This window comes from Chiroxiphia lanceolata, chromosome 4, assembly GCF_009829145.1.
Source record: "Chiroxiphia lanceolata isolate bChiLan1 chromosome 4, bChiLan1.pri, whole genome shotgun sequence".
NCBI lineage: Eukaryota > Metazoa > Chordata > Aves > Passeriformes > Pipridae > Chiroxiphia > Chiroxiphia lanceolata.
Window position 1 is genome coordinate 9,027,796 of NC_045640.1, and position 14,600 is coordinate 9,042,395.

The window sequence follows — 14,600 nt, forward strand, 5'->3', positions numbered from 1 at the left end:
GGCTGTGATGGCTAAACCTTTGGTCACAGTTGCAGGGATGATGAGACAGGTCCTGCAGCAGCAGCCTGCACCAGGCCATAGAGGTGTATCACTGAGCTTCTTGTAAATGTAGTGATTCTTAGGAGTTGAGACAGCCCTGAGCAGGTATCCAGGCTTGTCTGTGTAATACAAAACTGGTGGTTAATAGAGCATTTTATTTGTGAAGTGTGTGAGGCTCCTGACAGCCATGAAGGAGAGATCTTAAAAGATGCTCTCAGCCTGGTAGCCACATGGTTGATGAACTGAAGGTATTTTGTTCATGCTCTGCGTGTCGGTATTCGTGCTTGAAATCTGGCATTAATCTATAGGTGGGTGTAAATTGCCAAGTTTTATCTTGAATGGGCTGATAGAATTTGGCTTTTGTGGTTGCGTTTGTGATGTAGAGTTTGATTCTTGCCAGGGCTGCTCCTTTTTTTGGCTCAGTAACCATTTAATTTAAGTGAAGGGCTGGCACATTAATTCTGAGGCAGTAAAATCTCTGTTCTGTAGGAAAATTGATGTCAGCCTATGGTTCACAAATAGCTGGGATTTTGTCACCAAGATCTAGGGGGGTTCTGAAAAACTACCATCTGCCAGTAGGGTTTCCTTTCCATATAGAGGTCTGCATCCTTTGTTTCAGCAGAGTATATAAGCCAAAGAATATCTTGGAAACCATTGCTTTGACTCATTGTCTTTTGACTGAATATATTTGTCACTGGATATGTTCTGTTTCTCTGCTCTGCCTTCAGAAGTAGTGAGCTGAGGGAAGATGAGTGCCTTCCTCAGGGGCAAGGCTCTGTAGCTTTCGCTGCTGGGAAGACTGTCTTAACTCAAGGTGTGCTGCACAAATGGATTTTGTCAGGGTTAAGGTGTTTTGTGGTGGGGGTAAAAGATGGGGAACAACCATAGTGTCACGTTAACATGACTGCTTGTTTTGTTCTCTTTTCTTTTGAAGTAGAAAAGAAATACAGATCTAAGACCTTCCAGCTTATTTTTTTTATTATTCTTTTCTAACCATGACTAATTCTGGCTAGTTCAAACAAGGAACATAATGAGGTACTAAAAACGTTGGAGCAGTGCACTGCTTACACTAATTAATGCTTCTGTGGGGATAGTTTAAGCAAAAATGAGCATGTGTGTAAGTATGCTTAAACCATAAGGGAAACTGGGTTTGTGTTTTTGCTGCACTCCCTCACTGCCATCTTTTATCTGCCCCTTCCCAGCAAGAACTGGCTGCTCCTGGCCTTGCACTTGGGTTGCATTTGCAGTTTACTATTTCGCAGCTCCTTCCAGGGGACAGAGATTTCCAGGTGACTGAACAAAGCAGTGATTTTTACATGCAGTTTTTTTGCAAAACGGCCAAGCAGAATCTCCACATCACTCCAGTTGTAGAAATATTCGTAGGTGATGTGTAGGTACAAGACACTTTGATAGTATTTATTTGCACGGAGGAAATGAATTTACACTCTTGCAAGTAATGTGGGGGGGGAAAACCCACCAACCAACAACTGTCAGTCTGATTCAATTTTTAAAATATTTTTAGACATGGTCAAGGCAAGCAAATGTTGAATGTTAACTGGCAGCAGCAGTGAGAAGTAATCACTCAAATCTCGTGTTTCTAAAGGGCTTTTATAAAGAGTAATTCTAGGCCTGGTTTGGTCTTATATTTTTCTCTCTTATGTCAAAATAAATCACTTCTAATAAATTTGCACGTTACATGGATTGTCTGATAGGCAGGTTGCATGTAGCTGTCTCCTGCATGTAGCTGGGTCATTTTTTAATTTACTGTGGTTAAAGATGAGATTCTGTGTCTGAAAAGAGAAAGCAAATTCTTCATATAAAGTGGGGTGTCTCTGTCCTGACAAATGGCCATTGGCAAAATGATCTCTTGCATAGCACAGCTATTTAGAGTGACTTTCAGTGCTGTGTTGAAGAGACTTAGGGAGATCCTTGCATAGCAGAACAGAAGCGGAGAAGAGTAGTAGCATGGTGGCTTGTTTTGGATACTGGACTTAGAAGACTTATAATGGGCTATTGCCTCTAGTTCTCATGCCTGATTTTTCAACAACCCTTTTAAAGTACTGATAAGGTTTAGAAAAAACCCACTAAAATCCTCTAGATGCTGTAAAGTGTCCCCTAGGGAGAAAATTAGAGGGTGGACCAAAAAGGACTGAAACCAGTTTAGTGGCAGCATACTTCCACAGGAGGAAAATGTCTGCTTCCAAAGGACTTTTAATGTAGCTGAAATACCTGGAGAAGGCATCGTCAACTGGGAGTTGCAGTTAGACAACCCGAAAGGACAGGAGGCAGAGCTTTTGATGGTATGTGTGAATAACCATTAGAACAAGCTTAAAGAGAAGTGACAGATTTCTTTTGCAATTCCAAGTTGTGATGCTCTCCTGGAGAATATACTTGGTGAGACACAACTCACTGAGTACCATCTGGGGGCGACAGCAAGAAATTCTGCATCTTCTGGTGTAATGTGAGATGAGACAAATCACTTGGTTGTCCATTCCCTCCTTAAATTCTATTGAACTGAAAACTGCCCTGTATTTTTCTTTAAATATGTTACTTGGGTTGTTTTTTTTATCAAGTAAAATTTTTAAAGTAAATTATGACTACTTTTAAAAATCCTCCATATTTTATACATCTATATCTGTTATATAAGATGGATCCATAACAGGACTATCTTTTGTAGTATTTTGAATTCATTGTGGACTGTAACATTCCTTAAACATATTGAGAGCTGCTTGTTTCTTTCTTCCTCTCTTCTATATGCTATTCCCACTTCTTCAGAGAATATTTGAGTCAGAGACTTTCATACACAGCTTGAAGTTTACCAAGTTTCTTTTTTAAAACTGACTGTTACTCTCTCATAAACCACATACTCAAACTTCAGTCAAGGGATTTGAAGATATCCTTATGTTACTGGCTAGGCACTTCTTGCTAACTGTATTAAGAACTGAGTATAAATAAAATGCCATATTACAAAGTTCTGGTGTTCTGTTTTGGCTGCTGTTGAGTTGCTGGTGAGGGTGATTGTTACATAGTCCTTTTGCTGAGACTTCCACAAGTGCATATTCTGGTTTTTACTGAAGTTTTTCTTGAAGGTGGGGGAAACAAAACAGAAAGAGTGTGCCTGAATCTCCTAGTCTGAATTGCAGTCTGTTTGCTTCCATCAGTTGATATTCTGTGCAGAAATGAGCATTCATGGCTGCTTTCTCTAACACCTGTGTTTAATCTTCAGATCTCCGATGGCCAAGGAGATGAGCGGTCAGAGTCTCCCTATGAAAGTGCTGATGAAACTCAGACTGAAGTGTCTATATCATCCAAAAAATCTGAGCGAGGAGCAGGAACAAAAAAAGAATATGTGTGTCAGGTGAGAGACATTAGCTGGGGCAGCGAGACGGAAAGGTGTTTTTAAATATTAAAATAACAATGTGAGGCCAGAAGCAGGATTATAATGGGTGTCTGAGATGTCTGTTAGTGATGAGGTTGCCATGCCAGTAAATGGAGTTCTTAGTACCTAATTATTTTTTTTCTTCACCTCCAGTAAGTGACTTAGCCTCTCTGCTTGAGCTTCCAGATCTGTAAGATAAGCATGATTTGTACCTCAGAATAAACAAATGAGTGTTGCCAGGTGACCAGTGATGATTCAAAAGAGCTGCTCGCTCCTCTCTTAGTAAAGAGGAGGAATTCAAACCTGGTGGGGTTTGTGCTTTGTGTGCAGCAGAGGTGGCAGTGATGCACTGATCACAGCGTGCAGGTGGCAGCTGAAAGCAAAAAGCTTTTTCAGACTACTCTAGAAGAGTTCTTAGATTATGAAATGATAACCCAGTCCAAGTAGGCAGATCAGATTTGTTTCCATGAGACTGGGCAAGCAGTTACATTTCCATTTCTTGTACATAGTGATGATGAGGTTATATCTATCTTTAAATGCTGGGTAATCCCTACATTCTGACAGCACTGTTGTTCAGTTCATTTTTAGTTGTGCATGTGTCATTGCTAACCACTCAGACATGGAAGTATCATTGTGTCAACTAGATTAATTTCCTTTTGCCAAGGAAAAGGAAAATAAGGATGCTTTTTAACCCTGCTCAGATGGATCAGTATGCTCAGGGAATATTTCTTCAGGCTTTTTTTTTCCCTATTCCTTTTTTCTGTCAAGTTGTATTTTCTTTTGAACTGTGATTCTGGAAAGCAATATTTCTAGTGGTTTAATGATTCTTTTACCTGTTTCGACTTGAAGCCAGGGCACGTGGTGATGGTTGTAAAATTGTCTTTCACTTGTTAAATTTGATTTCAACAATGGGAAAAGAGATTTTGAGGAGCAGTATATGAAATGGAATAAAGAAATCAGTTTTTTCCACATATGAACTTTTCTTTAACATTCAATGCCTTTGTGTTGTAAAAGCTGTGTGAAAAAACAGGTGATCTCCTACTGTGTGAAGGACTTTGCTATCGAGCTTTTCATGTAAGCTGCCTTGGGCTCTCTGGAAGACCAGCAGGAAAATTCATTTGTAGTGAATGTACATCAGGCAAGTTTGTCCCTTTCTATTAATTTAAAAAAAAAAAGTTGTAGTTTTCCGATACGTTGTTCTAGGACATCCTCCTGGACAGAGTATGTATCCTTGGAGAACCCTTACTTATCCTTTGGGACCTGACAGGGTGGGAGTTCATAGAGTACCACTAAGTGTGCCATCTTTTAGAAAGTTCACACTGGTTTTGGTGAGAACTCTCTTGCAAGTTGGCTGATTTTAGTCTGAATTCCATTGCCTTAATAACTGCAAATTATTTGTTCTCTGAGTACAATTACAGATGAGATTTAAAGTCTGTCACAAAGACTTAAGAAATCCTAGAAAAAAGAGCAGCACGTGAAACGTTTTAAGTCCTTGTTTAGTCCTTTGTGTGTCTATATCAGTCTTTTGCTTTTCCCATTAAAAGACTACCTTAATTGCTATTAATTTCATTTGCTTTTAATCCTGTAGTAACTGCTTGGAAGTTCTTAATCTCGAAACTTTATGTAAATGATTTGCGTTCTTGCTCATAAGCCCATTTCAGTACATGCAGTAAAATCTTGTTGGAACAAGGCTGCTTCAAAATAAAGCTGTTCCAAGTGATCCAGAGAGAAGAGTGGAGGATGCTTGTCTTTGGTTTATGGTGCTGCCTCAGATTTCACAGGATCAGAGACAACCCATCATTCTGTTTCGCTGGTTTAAAAAAAAAAAAATTTAAAAAAGAAAAATTCACAGTTGTCCTGGTGTACTGAGGCTCATAAATAAGAACGTAAAAGCAGATTGGTGAGGCTTTGGATGTTGTGTACACTTTAACTGCACAAAACAGAAGCAACTCCCTCGTGCATAACATAAAAGCACAAGAGAAGCATTTTAAATTCACGTGTTTGCATGAAAAATTAGTTACATTCTGTTTATTATTTTGCCATTAGGTGTGCACACCTGTTTTGTGTGTAAGGAGAGAAAGGCAGATGTGAAACGCTGTGTCGTATCTCACTGTGGAAAATTCTACCATGAAGCTTGTGTGAAAAAATTTCATCTTACTGTGTTTGAGAACAGGGGGTTTCGATGTCCTCTCCACAGCTGCCTCAGTTGTCATGTCAGTAACCCCTCACATCCACGAATTTCAAAAGGTAGTTTCATTTTACATTTTTGTAACTGATGAATTAATTCTGTTTGTGGTATGTTAAGGTAAGGAATCTGTCCATTTAAGAGCTGCTAGCTGCAATTTTTTTAAGTGTAAATGGACTATCGACTAATTCAGAATTTATTAAAAAATAATAATAATAGAATAATTTTTAGTCAGCATTAGTATTTACTTTGTTCGTGCTCTTTTTCTTTTTTTTAAACTAGCTTTCAGTTATCCATAGTTAACCATGTTTTATTCTCAAGAGAGAATGAAATCTAGAATGCATAGATGATGGGAAAGAGGCCAGGCAGTGAGGGCAGGACCTGAGAATGTAAGAACACTGCAGCAAGGCTCGATGAACACGGAGACAGTTGATTCCGTGCAGGCTTTTAGCTTTGGGCAACAACTGTAGACAAAATTACGCGACTGAAGAAAGCTTGTCATAGTTAATGGTGTGCATAGTTAGAAATCTTCACGTTTAAACGTTACAGTGCTTTAAAAACCTTTATCAATTCGGCATTGTCGCTGAATGCAAATACGCGGGTTTGGAAACATAACGAGCGTGTATTTGTGCGTGCGTTGGCTGTCTCAGGCGTTTTTAGCTCAAATAGCCAGTTCTGTTGGAAAGTAACGTGTCAGTGTCGTGCTTTGCCAGGGAAGATGATGCGCTGTGTCCGCTGTCCCGTTGCGTACCACGCCGGAGACGTTTGCATTGCCGCGGGATGCGCCGTCATCGCCTCCAACAGCATTGTCTGCACCAACCATTTCACTGCCATGAAGGGGAAAAGCCACCATGCCCATGTCAATGTCAGCTGGTGCTTTGTGTGTTCCAAAGGTAAAACTCACGCAGAGCTCCGTTTCGTAAATGCGGCCTCAAAACGTTTTAAATTTTATTTTATTGATCCAAAGTTAGTAGAAGTGGGGCATATTAAGTGGGGCTTTGTGAGGTTTTGGTATAATGTCAGGCTGGCTTGTGCTGCTTCAGGTTTTTAAGTATCCTTTTTTTTTTTTTTTGCAGAAATAATTGATTAAAGAATAGTTTTACTTGGAATTTATCCAGCAACTAGAAGCTTGGTTTAATTCTGTGTGAGAGACACATAATGAGTATTTCTCTGTTCTTTCCCCTGTGTTCAGTGTACTGAAGCTTTTTGTGTTTCTTTATTGCTAATATGTAATATTACGCCATAAATACTTTAAGTGTTGCTTTTAGTTTAGCATCAGGCAGCAAATTGAATCAGTATTAGTTGTTGCCGGGAGTGCTGCTAATTAAGGGTGTTTTGTTTTATGTTGTACAATAAATCTATTCCTTATTGAGAACCACAGAATGCGTAGTGCTGATTAAACTTGTAGCAGCGAAAGTTTACCTGATTTGTTAACCAATTAACAAGCAGCATAGCAGCTTTTAAGCTCCAGCAAACTTTCCACTTGATAATTCGTGGAACAAACTAACAACCTCATTCCCTTTCCCCCAGGGGAAAAAAAAAAAAACAAATGTAGGAGAAGTCTGTTGTGGTTAAAATTTTTCTTATATTGAAATGTTAATATGTATTAAACTGTGTTAAACATATTGTAATCATTAAAGTAAAGCAAAGTAATTATAATACGTGGTGCATTATTCTAGCTTTTTTATCACCAACTTGCTTGTTATTTTTCATGTGTTACTAACCCAAGTCTGCCAGGCATTCAAATCAGGACTTTTTGGCTTCTGTACTCAAATAAGAGATATGTGTTTGTTACATTTTAACCATTTATTTTATGAGTGAACCTACCCACATGGACATCGCACTGGTTTTATGCAAACTTTTATTTTGGTCTTGATGTCTTTCAAACTTTTTGTTTTCCTTTTTTTTTTTTCCTCTCTGTGAAGGTGGAAGCTTGTTGTGCTGCGAGTCGTGTCCAGCAGCCTTTCATCCCGACTGCTTAAACATTGAAATGCCAGATGGGAGCTGGTACTGCAACGACTGCAGGGCGGGCAAGAAGCTCCATTTCCAGGATATTATTTGGGTTAAACTGGGAAATTACAGGTCTGATGAAGGAATTTTACGTTGTTTTACAGTACTGGCATGTTTAAGTAAGGATCATACAGTTGGTTTCTCCTGCAGGCCAGCCTTGCTGCACACTGATTCCTCACTCCTCTCTGAGCTGGGGACCCCACCACCTGTAAGCTTCAAGTTCAAAGACTTGCAGCTTTGCTGTTGCTCTCAGCCAGGGCATTACCCATACAGGACTCCTTGAGCCTTATGATATCTGATTCCAGTGTATGAGCTTTCAAGCCCTTTTGTTTCAGAGATCTCTTAAAATAAATTGTTATAGCTTGTAATTGGCTAAATTACTACCTTGCAGGCTGGGAGATCAGTCACTCAGGTTGTCAGTGTTTCACACTTCGTTGAGATTTGAGTGAGATAGAGGTGGGTGGGAGTTGTCCTAGAAACATTAATAGCTATTATCAACCTTCTCTTGATCTTTGACAATTGCAGAGATTGCAGGCCTTGTAAAGATGATGGTTTTGCCACCCAGACACGAGGAGCCCAGTGTGTTTCTTTGACTTTCAGGAAGGCCAAAGTCCCACAGATCTGAGTGTCAGGCTTTCCTTTCCTAGTCTTCTCTCACTGCCTAGTGAGTGAGGGGAAGAAAGGATTTTAAATCCTCTTGGATCCTGGAAATAATACGCAGTTACTGCTCTTCAGAGTGATTTTACTAAACTGTCTCATGCAGAAAGAGCTTGACTAAAATGCTGTGTTTTTTTATTTGTACTTCTGTGCTAGATGGTGGCCTGCAGAAGTTTGCCATCCGAAAAACGTTCCCCCAAATATCCAGAAAATGAAGCATGAAATCGGAGAATTTCCTGTGTTTTTCTTTGGTTCTAAGGATTACTATTGGACGCACCAAGCACGGGTGTTCCCTTACATGGAGGGAGACAGAGGGAGTAGATACCAAGGGATCAAAGGAATTGGAAAAGTCTTCAAAAATGGTACATAGCTAAAAGTAACCAAAAATAATCTAATGCATGCTTTGCTTTCTTCACACATAGCCTTGGGGTCTGCTTTTGTACAGTTGTTTTACAATATTGAATTAAGGAAATTGTTGTGGTGTCCTGGGCAGCAGCCACTATTAATATCTTTAAATGAAAACATTATTTTCATGGCTTGTAAAAGACTGAGATCTAATTGGAATTATTTCTGATGATTTTTGCTTTCTGGAAAGAAAAAAGAAAAGTGTAACTGGGAGACCGAAAGAGTAAAATTTGTACATCTGTTGAGAGCATTAACATCTCAGAAGCATTGTTTGTAAGAAAATTGAGTGATGGGACTAGGAAGCAGACACTTATTTGTTTAACACACATGGGAGTGAGCAAGTCAACCTGGGGAGAGTAATCCCCTTTCTGGCATTTCTGTTGACGTGACAATCTTTTTCAGCTTTGCAAGAAGCTGAAGCTCGATTTCGAGAAATAAAGCTACAGCGAGAAGCCAAAGAAACCCAGGAGAGTGAACGCAAACCTCCACCATACAAGCACATTAAGGTAAAGTTTGAGGAAATTGCACTGGATACTCAAAGGTCTCAGGCAGCACTGGAGAGGAAAAGCTGAGCTGTGAGGTGGGGGGACAGGTTGTGATGCTGTGCTGGTAATTGTGCTTTTACAGTCCTGCTATGGTGAAATTTTGCTTCCACTGGAACACCTAGTGTGGCAATAACAAATTAGTAACCGCCTTAATAACTGTTACGACAAATTCAAATTTTCTAAAGTGATATATGAACTATTTTAATGTATTTTTTTCAGGTGAATAAACCTTGCGGTAAAGTGCAGATATACACTGCTGACATATCTGAGATCCCCAAGTGCAACTGCAAACCCACAGATGAAAACCCTTGTGGCTTTGATTCCGAGTGCCTCAACCGGATGCTGATGTACGAGTGCCATCCCCAGGTTTGTCCAGCGGGAGAGAGGTGCCAAAACCAGTGCTTTACAAAGCGCCAGTACCCCGAGACCAAGATCATCAAAACCGACGGGAAGGGGTGGGGTCTGGTCGCCAAGAGGGACATCAAAAAGGTATGAATTGTTCTTGCCCCAGCGGAGAATTGGTGACCTGTGATGCTCTCTGTGGGTTTGGCATATACTTTACTAGTGATACTTGGTATCTTCCAGGGAGAGTTTGTGAACGAGTATGTGGGAGAGCTGATTGATGAAGAGGAATGTATGGCAAGAATCAAATATGCACATGAAAATGACATTACCCACTTCTATATGCTTACTATTGATAAGGTAGAGTATTTGACACTTTTTGCTATTATTTTGATCTCTTTTCCTCCTGTTGATCACATTGGTAGGGCTCTCTGCTGCCTTTGATGTTCCACAGTTTCCTGTATTCATAGCACTGTATCTTCTGTGCCTGTTCTCTGCATTCTATATGTATATAATGCATCTCATTAGTTCTGTGTTATGTAATAAAGTAAATATTAAGGTCTATAAGTTTTGCTTTGTTGCTTGAAATCCGATGCAGCAAAGTATTTACCTGCCTAGTCTCAATATGAAGTGTTGGGGAATAGTAGTGATACAGTTGAAAGAATTACTGTTAGCAGTTCTTTTAGTAAAATTTCAACAACAGAACATAAAATTCTCACTTGAGAGAATGTGAAATAGAATTGTGAGGCTGTGTCTTATATTGGGCATTTAATATTTTTTGGATCTATCTGTCCATTTCTTAGTTTATAACAAAACTAGACGTGTGCTTTTGTAGAAACTCTCTTTCTGAAAGCACTCTCTGCATTAGTAGCCAGCCAGTACTCCACAAATTGATTCTGCAGCAAATTGTTGCAGCAGATTAATTAACACACCAAATTAATGCAGCACCTGTGGTTCTGTGCCCGCCTCTGAGTATTTTCTTTCTGAGAGGGAGAAGAAAGCGGAGAACCTGGATAGTAGGAGGTATTGATTACATATATTATATTGCTTCAGTCCCTCCAAAAAAAAGCTACTTAGGAGAAAAACAAGAGCTGGCTGCCAGTCCTGCACTTCTTTCGGTCCCAAACACTATTCTTTTGCCCAAGACTGTCCTGCTCTGTATTTCCACAGCTACTGTTTTCATTAAACCTGTGACTGAAGAGTTCTTGTTACTGGAGTTATTAGCAAGGAATGATGAAACCACGTTTCTCTGAACACTTAAAAGTTTCTCACCCCTCTACTAAATTGACACACAACGTCAGTGTGTTACATATCTGAACTGAGAATGTATTTGACTCTTGCTGTAATTAATAAATACTAATTGTGGGTCAAGCTGCCCGTGCAGTTGGAGTGGCTGGGTGTGTGTGCACATAGGCATGGCAGTCATGCCATGTGCATTATAAAAATGAGTTAAGAGGGATGTGCTAATTAATGAAATATTTTTATAGTTTCCCTCTAAGCAGCTCTGCAGAGAAACACAGTTCTGGCTATTTCAAGATTTTATTTTGTTAATGTCTGGTATGTTCAGTGGAGATAGAAATTAAAAAGCAGTTGTGTGTAGGGATGGGATTTTTTTAGTTTACCAAGAGCTTGTCTTTGTTTTAACTAGACTGATTTGGGGGGAAAAAGGTGGTGCGAGACTGATAATCTCTGCAAGTAATCATGCAGTGACTTGGTAAATGCCATAAAGCACGGTATTTGTAAATGCCTCACAGCTTTGTGAATGCAATGTAAAAGATAAATGGACTCAGTTTGAGTTTTGAGGCTTCCTGAGGGAGGGGGTTCCTTTACCACCACAGTGCTCACAAGAACACTTATCCTGCCATGTGGCTGCGATGGGTGCTGGGAAAACGTGAGCTAAAGCACAGGTATTGCTTTGGGAGTGTCACATTCCAGGCCACATGGGACACTACAGTTTTCAATACAACATGTACCATCGATCGTCTTTTGTGCTCTGGGTAGCAACACCTTGTTTGTTCTGAATGCAACTACTGAAATCATGTATGGATTTATTTTTTTTTTGTGAGGGGGAGAGAAAAAAACATTCATTCTGTTGCTGGTCTGATCTCCTCCAGGACCGTATTATTGACGCTGGCCCCAAAGGAAACTACTCTCGGTTTATGAATCACAGCTGCCAACCAAATTGTGAAACTCTAAAGTGGACAGTGAATGGAGACACTCGTGTCGGGCTCTTTGCTGTGTGTGATATTCCTGCAGGTATGTCAGCTTCTCTGGGTTTGGTTTCATTCCTTAAGTTAAACCTTTTCTGCACATAGGGGTGGGACAGTCGTGGTTTAACTGATTCAGTGCAAATATTTTTATAGAGAACTCAGCAGTCAGAGAGATGCTTCGTAACCTGCCTTTTACTTTAGTGTTTCTTAATAGTGAGTCCCATGGCTGCTTTTTATTGCTTCCTTCTAGAAAGAGCAAGTGTCCTTAGTTAAAGTTAGTATCCTTACACTCACTTTGTGTTGTAGAGCCTAGCTTTTGTTTTGGAGATCTCAAACAGTATTTTGCATCTTTTCACATGAAGATAATAAGCTTAAGGCATGGATGTAGGAGACTGCTTAAAAGTAGGTATGTTCTGGTTTGTGTACACACATGCTCACACACACGTATATCTATCTGTAACTATATCTAGCTGGAAGGATGGATAGATAGATAGACAGATAGATAGATAGATAATCTATATAACAAGTGTGTAAACCAGACACACGCACTGATTTGTGAAGTCAAACCAATTTATTTTAAAATGTAATTGCCCATCGTGCTGTGTGGGCATCTCGTTAATCATTATCAGTGCTTATGAGCAGTAAAGGGGAGGGAAATCCTGTGACAATACATCAAGTCCTAAACCAGCAGACAGATAAGGAAAGCTGCATTTGTTTGTAATAATTTTGATAGAATTTGTTACCTTGTCCTTCACAATGAAAGGGTTTGTCTTTTCTCACTCAGGGACGGAGCTGACTTTTAATTACAACCTTGACTGTCTGGGCAATGAAAAAACAGTCTGCAAATGCGGTGCCCCAAACTGCAGTGGATTTCTTGGGGACAGACCAAAGGCAAGTAATACATCAAGAGATTCTGACAGTCTTGTCTACTACCCTGGGTTTTTCTTTTGGGGTATGAGTGAGTGGACCAGTTTTATGTTGTGATAAGGGGTGATGATGCATGAACAGATGCTTTCTGTCCTCTGAGTTCAAAGCTTGTTGTTTCCCTTGCTGGGAAGATGGAAACATAGTTTTGCCAAGCACGACCTTGATGCTAAAGAATACACTTCATGCTGTAACAGTACAGTAGGTGATAACTGGTTTTGGGAACAGCCCAAAATATTTTCTACCACTTTCTCCTATAAGAAATTAATTACTTTGGGTCCCAAATAAGAAATACTGCTAGCTACTGACACTAGTTTCTGAAATCAAAAGCATATTAAAAAAAAAGGGATTTCAGAAGGAGTAACCTCCCCACTCCCATTTGAAACATGAGGAGGGGAAGGGTTGTAGGAGCTTTGAACTAAGAATGCACCTAACTACAGTCAGTGAGATTGTTCTGACATTCTAGTTTATATTTCTCCCATCTAAACCGTAAAATATTATTACTTTAAGATTCGTTAAAGAAAAATCAGTTGAACTGAAGAATAAAAAATGTGAGTTTTGAATGAGGAAAAAATTATATCAAATTATGTCAAGAAATTATCTGTATGATTCCTGCCAGGTTAGTTTAAAACCTGTAATCCAGCAGTTGATGGGGCTTCCTGAAGGACTGGAAAAGGAGTGCAAGGGAAGGCACAAGTACCACCTGTGGATGTTCAAAAGCTGCACCTTCCTGTGGCCCTTCACACTGTTTAGAGATAGGCTTAGGTGAAGTTTCACATAAGCTTGTGATCCATTTACGCAGACAGCCATGAAAAAATGAAATGTTACAGTTCAGTTTTGCAGAGCTGTCTGCATTGGTAGATAGAATGGGCTAATTTTAAAGAAAGTAGGTAATGATTACTGGGGTAAGAGGGAGGGAAATAATGGTAGGGATGTTGAAAAAGCATCCAGAATTTTACATGATTTGGTGAAGTGCAAGCAGCAGAATGTCAGATTGAAATAGAGATAAGGTTTGGAAAATTCTTTCTATCATTACAAGCACAGCTACAGTTCCTGAAGTTCTACTGTCTGTTCTTCAAAGAGAAATAGAGGCAGGTTTTGGTAATTCCAGCAACAGTATTCACAACTGCAAGAGAAAATTGAGTATTGAAGTGATTGGTGGTGCAAGTACAAAATGGGGGTAAATTAGCCACAAGTAGATCAGACTGGAAATTGGGAGACCGTCTGTCAGTGACAAGAAAGTGAAGGGGGTTTCCAGTAGGGAAGGTACTGTAGGGACAAGATCTGTTTTTAGGATGACTTTTCACAAAGGTCAGTGTGGGGGTTTTGCCAACACAGATCAGTATGGTGAGGCACTGGACAGGTCTGCCCCAAGTCAAGTTTTTGGCTGTGTGCATGGTCTGCCAGATGTGCCAACAGCTTGTCTAGGTTGTGTTATATTTTTGCTTTGCAAAACTGGCATTAACAGATTTGCATCTTTTAGAATTCTTCCACTAATGCCTCAGAAGAAAAAGGCAAAAAGACCAAAAAGAGAACACGGAGACGCAGAATGAAAAATGAAGGCAAGAAGGAATCTGAAGATGATTGTTTCCGTTGTGGGGATGGAGGCCAGCTGGTACTGTGTGACAGGAAATCTTGTACTAAAGCTTATCATCTCTCCTGTCTTGGTTTGGTGAAACGTCCTTTTGGTGAGTCAGCCCACCTCTTACACTCGTATAAATAACTTGTGCAGGTACCTCATTTATTGCATTCAAACCTTGTCAGGAGTGTCATCTTGAAAATACTGGGTTTGTGTGGTGAGAACTTTGTTCCTGCATCACGTAGGAGCAGCTTCTCCTGGATACGAAGACAAAATGATGGCCTCCTCCTGCCTCTGCTAAAATGGGCTGTTTGCTTTACAAATG

The 14,600-nt window shown here is 39.9% G+C and overlaps 1 protein-coding gene across 4 annotated transcripts in view; it reads left to right on the forward strand.

Moving 5' to 3' along the window:
- NSD2 (nuclear receptor binding SET domain protein 2) overlaps nt 1-14,600 on the forward strand; it is a 74,280-nt gene that overhangs the window by 56,544 nt on the left and 3,136 nt on the right. For 3 of the 4 annotated variants that reach the window (XM_032685061.1, XM_032685063.1, XM_032685062.1), the window contains 12 exons: nt 3,266-3,397; nt 4,433-4,556; nt 5,465-5,665; nt 6,317-6,496; nt 7,529-7,685; nt 8,427-8,632; nt 9,078-9,181; nt 9,440-9,709; nt 9,806-9,922; nt 11,677-11,818; nt 12,557-12,663; nt 14,180-14,384. In XM_032685061.1, coding sequence (XP_032540952.1) covers nt 3,266-3,397; nt 4,433-4,556; nt 5,465-5,665; nt 6,317-6,496; nt 7,529-7,685; nt 8,427-8,632; nt 9,078-9,181; nt 9,440-9,709; nt 9,806-9,922; nt 11,677-11,818; nt 12,557-12,663; nt 14,180-14,384 — 1,945 coding nt within the window. Of the gene's footprint in view, nt 1-3,265; nt 3,398-4,432; nt 4,557-5,464; nt 5,666-6,316; nt 6,497-7,528; nt 7,686-8,426; nt 8,633-9,077; nt 9,182-9,439; nt 9,710-9,805; nt 9,923-11,676; nt 11,819-12,556; nt 12,664-14,179; nt 14,385-14,600 lie in introns of those variants that run through there. The other variant, XR_004356557.1, reaches the window with a different exon arrangement.